Consider the following 4791-nt stretch of genomic DNA (forward strand, 5'->3'; position numbering starts at 1 on the left):
GAAAACATATCACTTTCAGAAACGGAATATAACGGATGCTGGTTCGGTTCGTTTGGTGCGTCAACTGCATTGTGCTCTTTACTCTTTTGCCACCAAATTTCCTCAGCTTCTTACTCAATTTTATACTATTTTCATTTTCTTTCACAATTTTATTGGTTGATTTTCACTACAGTACATAAATATTTACATGTTAACATATACTTTTGTTTACAATTTAACATATTTTGAATGTAAAATTTAAAATAAGCATTTTCAGCTTTATCCTAATATAATAAATAAATAATAATTAATAACTGAATAATTCTTTTGTAATTTGTCAATATAAGACCTGATAATTTGATAAGCTATATAAATATACATTGCTTATATTTTTACTTGTTAGGTAGTTTTTAATGAAATATGATATTATTGGTTTTAAATTTTTTAATTATAAATTTAATTTTGATATTGTAAACAAATTTTATATGTAAATAATAAATTCAGTTATATATTATCATGTTAGTTAAAACAAATCTTTTCTTATTATGTAAAGATTATTTAAAAAATTAACTTCATTAGATAATTTGTGAAAATCCCAAAATACCCCTTATTAACCCATTCTCATGCTGCTTAGTTATCAACCCCAATTCAAGAGAGAGTGGCAACGCCGCAAGGGTTAAGGTTTTCCACCCACACTCTGCCATTGTAGCCGCCACTCCTCCACTCTCCGGCCACCAGAAAAATAGGGGCGTTGCCTCTCGCCATCTCAGTCCTCATCGCGTCTTCGCTATCGCCTGAGAAGGTAGCATCTTTGCTATTTTTTACTTTTTTCTGATTTGGTTCGTGAATTTGTTCCTTCACTATTTCACTCCTTGGGTTTTTCTCATGCAGCCTGAAACACCAAGCTTCATATAATTGTTTTTTGGTTAATAAATTGATTTACTAATGCATTTGTTAATAATTCGAACTTCTATTCAAATTTGACTTGCTACAAGCTCATCAATTTCAACCTAGTAACTTTGTTGATTTAGTGTTGTGAATTGAGATAGTACTTTGTTGATGTATTGGAATGTTGCTGTTCGCTCTCTCAATCTATGAACTTACAAACTCTAGGTTTTTTAAATGCTAGAAAATTTGTTAATTCCGTACTGACTTTTGGATTTTAATTTCATCTCCTGGTGAAAACATGTTCTTGACAACCTTGCTTTCTTCTTTTTCAGTCCTGTTTATTCTCACAACTCACACGGGTAGCAGCAGCTATAGCCTTCGAACCACACCACCGGTTCTCTATCATCTCTTGTGAATTCAAAATCCATTGTAATGAAGAAACACGGCAAAAGTAGAGTGCCACAGCCTCTTGCCGAGACTGAATCTGACGAGAGTGAGAGGGACGAATCTTCATATTCTTCTGGTTCCTCAGAAGATGTGGGTAGCTTCTAAATCTATACATTTGTTCTTTTGTAATGTTTTGGGGAAGATGTGATTATAAAGGTGATAGTAAGTGTCATTGATTTTGATTATTATAGGAAGAAGAGGAGGAGATAAAGAAGGAGCTGGCTGATGTAACGTTCGAGGAGTTGCAGAGAGCACGCTCAAATGGGACACTTTCATTTTTCCAGAAACACAAAGAAGAGAAAAAGCAAAAAAGGGCTAACAAGAATAGGTACTATAATATTATTTGCAATTGTCGGTGTACTTGTTGGAGCTTCGGGGAAAGAAAACAGTGACTTTATAATGTAGCTTTAGCTTCATTAATCCCCCAAGATGCTTGGGTTCCACCCCCCCCCCCCCTTCCTTCTTTCAAAAATATTGAATTATATCAATCAACTAGCACCCTTACCCGCACACGTTATTGAACTGGGTTATTTTTCTCATCTTCCATATTGCTGTAAGATGAAAAACTTAACAATTTTGTTTCTGAGCATAGCTGACGAAGTGTTGGCTGTACTGATTCTTTTCAAGGCAAAGCAGTTTCAAAGATGCTTTTAACATATTATTAACTGAAGGGGGTAATTTGACTAATATTATTATTTCAAGGACTTTATTTTCATTTATCTTGATAAATTTGCCCGTTCTGCTTCTTCTATAACACACAAGCCTTGATGTAGCAATCTGGTTAAACATAGGAATGACTGACTCTGTGCTTGTCTAGGCCAATGGAAGCTAGTAGCAAGAAGCCGGTTTCTATGTTTAGAGAGGTCATCCAAGCTCCTAAGAAGGTGTGAGTTTACTTATTTATTAAGTTTTCAGATTTACTTATAATTTGCTGTTGGTAAGCCACAATGAAATTTAAAGATCTTTCAGAATCTGGATATTTTTTGCCGAATTACCTATAATGTCAACGTTGTTCAGGTTGTACGTGATCCACGATTTGAATCTCTCTGTGGAAAGCTTGATTCTGAGGGGTATGTTCATTTCTAGACATGATGACATGCATGCTCTTTCTCTACGGCTTTATATGTGTCCAGTAAAATTGTATTAACATATTACATACGCAATCTTTTTAGCAATCACCATTTTGGCGTTTAGCATTCAAGAACTTGAAGTGCTATTCCTTGTGTTTGAACTGCAATATTGTGATCACTCATATGATGGAGTCACAATAAGAACTGAGAATAGTTAAAGCAGTGGATATAATAATGCAATTTTCACATTGAAGTCTTGCTTTATGCTTTACATGAGAAAATTTTGTTCCTCCCACTCAAGTTTTATAATGTTTTCGTTTCTTTACTAAATGTGCAAAGTTCTGGTTTACTTCAACGGGAGCGTTGTGGCACTAGTAATATATATGTACTTCTACTTGCAGGTTTAGGAAGAGATATAATTTTTTATACGAGAATGATCTTCCTTCTGAAAGACAGGTAGTCTTCCTGATTCTGGTTGTATTGTCTTTTGACTTATTCTATGACTTTTCTCTTATGACATTACCTGGGCATGACAGGCTTTAAAGAAGGAATTGAAAAAATGCAAAAATCCCGAGAAAATCCATGAAATAGAAGAACGTATGTCCTGGATTGTAAGTACTCATTCTAGGAGTTTGTCTTTTGCCTTTTGAAGCATGACATGTAGATTTACTTGATCTCTCATGTACGTCTGTTTTCAGGATAAACAGTTGAGGTCTGGCAATTCAGCCAAGCGTATTGATGCAGAGATTTTGGCTAAACACAAGAAAAAGGAGCGAGAAGCAGCAAAGCAGGGAAAACGTCCATTTTATCTCAAGAAATGTAATGCTTCTCCTTCTTCCTTTCCGTTCTCTCTTTCTCTCCATATGTTGGAAATGAAATTTCTGTTTATGTTAATTTTTTCTGGTTTTCTGAGGTAAGTTAAGGTCCATGCTAATCCCATAATACAGAGTATTTATCTGGAACAGAGAAGTAATTCTGATTCAGTGGATAGACTCTTAAAGTAACCTGAATTCCCTTTCCAGTAGTGCATTAGTGGTGTTAGTGGTAATATTCTTGATAGTGATGATGCTTGCAATTTGTATTAGTTGTGTAACACTATATCATTTTGTACCATATCTATGTAGTGTGATTTCAAAGCAATCTAATTTATTGTGGCCACCAAATTCGGTTTAATAGCCTTCCTATAAATCCAACTGGGTGTTCAATATTGGCAATAAACTTAAGAATTTTATCAAATAAACAGATAAGATAACTGATATCAAGTCGATGTTCCCCTTTCCTCTTGTATATTGCAGCTGAAATCCGAAAGCAAAGACTTGTTGAGAAGTACGAGGATCTCAAGGTATGTGTAAATGTGTTTCAAAATGTCTCTGTCTCATTTCTATTATGTCATTATATGATTTTTATTTTTCTCCTAACTAATTACACACTATTTTCAGTCATCTGGTAAACTTGAAGCATTTGTTGAGAAAAGGAGGAGAAGGAATGCTGCAAAGGATCAGAGATACATGCCATATCGTAGATCCGGTGACAATGCAGAATAAGGTTGTTTGCTGTGCTGCAAGATTTATTAACAACTTTCTTTTTTCCCTTTGGGATAAAGTAGGAGCTTTGAATCTTGGTGGAGTAGTGGAGAATTTTGGACTTCAGCCCTTACAAGACCTTGAACATCACAGTCCCATGAAGACTATGGCCTGTGGGAAAAGGTGTTGTCATACTCCATTAGGTCCCTTGTCTTTGTGAATGGTGATTCTCTGATTGCGTAGGTTGCTGAGATTCATAGGCTGCAACCAATGAATATGGATGTTAGAGTATGTATCATTTCTTTTCAAAAAACTTAAGAGGTGGGGAGTTTCAGTTTAGTTCAGAGATCCCCTTTTGACTTTTTGTGCTTAATTTTTGTTTTCAATACAGAAGAAGGGTTAGTAGATGAAAGTCTCATTAATTATATTTATGTTTTATGGAACATAAATTTAGTTAATATTAATCGCGTCATAGTTTATGGAGCTTAATAAAGATTACATTCATCTAACAAGGCTTATTGAGGGATCTATCCCAGAAAACTATGACATAAGGGAGGATTTGAACTTATGATAATTGTTTAAGTGGATTAGTGAATTAAGTTCAAATTGTTTAAGTGGATTAGTGAATTAAACACCAGGGACGGACATAAGAATATAGGAGGGCGGGTAGTGGGCTTGCCCCCCTGTCCCCCACCCCCAAAAATTTTAAATATTTTATTATGAGAAGCATCATATTAAAATTATAGCATCTTAGATAAATTTATTTAAATAATATATTTTATTTATAAATATATTTTAAATGCATATAACAAAATTATTAGAATAATTTATTTATATTATTTTATATTATATTTTTTATTATATAAAGTATAAAAATATAATTT

At 33.9% G+C, this 4791-nt stretch overlaps 1 protein-coding gene across 1 annotated transcript; it reads left to right on the top strand.

Annotated features, from left to right (window-relative positions):
• The first annotated feature begins 591 nt into the window (after window positions 1-591).
• LOC112728332 (uncharacterized) lies at window positions 592-4314 on the top strand. The gene is made up of 10 exons (XM_025778419.3): window positions 592-781; window positions 1200-1404; window positions 1506-1642; window positions 2132-2198; window positions 2332-2384; window positions 2786-2840; window positions 2921-2995; window positions 3083-3203; window positions 3680-3726; window positions 3824-4314. The coding sequence occupies exons 2-10, from the start codon at window positions 1300-1302 to the stop codon at window positions 3926-3928; spliced, it is 765 nt and encodes a 254-aa protein (XP_025634204.1). The 5' UTR covers window positions 592-781; window positions 1200-1299; the 3' UTR covers window positions 3929-4314.
• Window positions 4315-4791: the final 477 nt, after the last annotated feature.

The sequence above is a fragment of the Arachis hypogaea genome, chromosome 12 (genome assembly GCF_003086295.3).
Source record: "Arachis hypogaea cultivar Tifrunner chromosome 12, arahy.Tifrunner.gnm2.J5K5, whole genome shotgun sequence".
Lineage (NCBI taxonomy): Eukaryota > Viridiplantae > Streptophyta > Magnoliopsida > Fabales > Fabaceae > Arachis > Arachis hypogaea.

Bases quoted from the DNA above. Each gene is read 5' to 3' on its own strand.
- LOC112728332 (XM_025778419.3), top strand. From the start codon at position 1,300: ATGAAGAAACACGGCAAAAGTAGAGTGCCACAGCCTCTTGCCGAGACT. The intron at 2,385-2,785 runs GTATGTTCATTT...TTCTACTTGCAG, and splicing joins GGAAAGCTTGATTCTGAGGG to GTTTAGGAAGAGATATAATT. The intron at 2,841-2,920 runs GTAGTCTTCCTG...TGGGCATGACAG, and splicing joins ATCTTCCTTCTGAAAGACAG to GCTTTAAAGAAGGAATTGAA.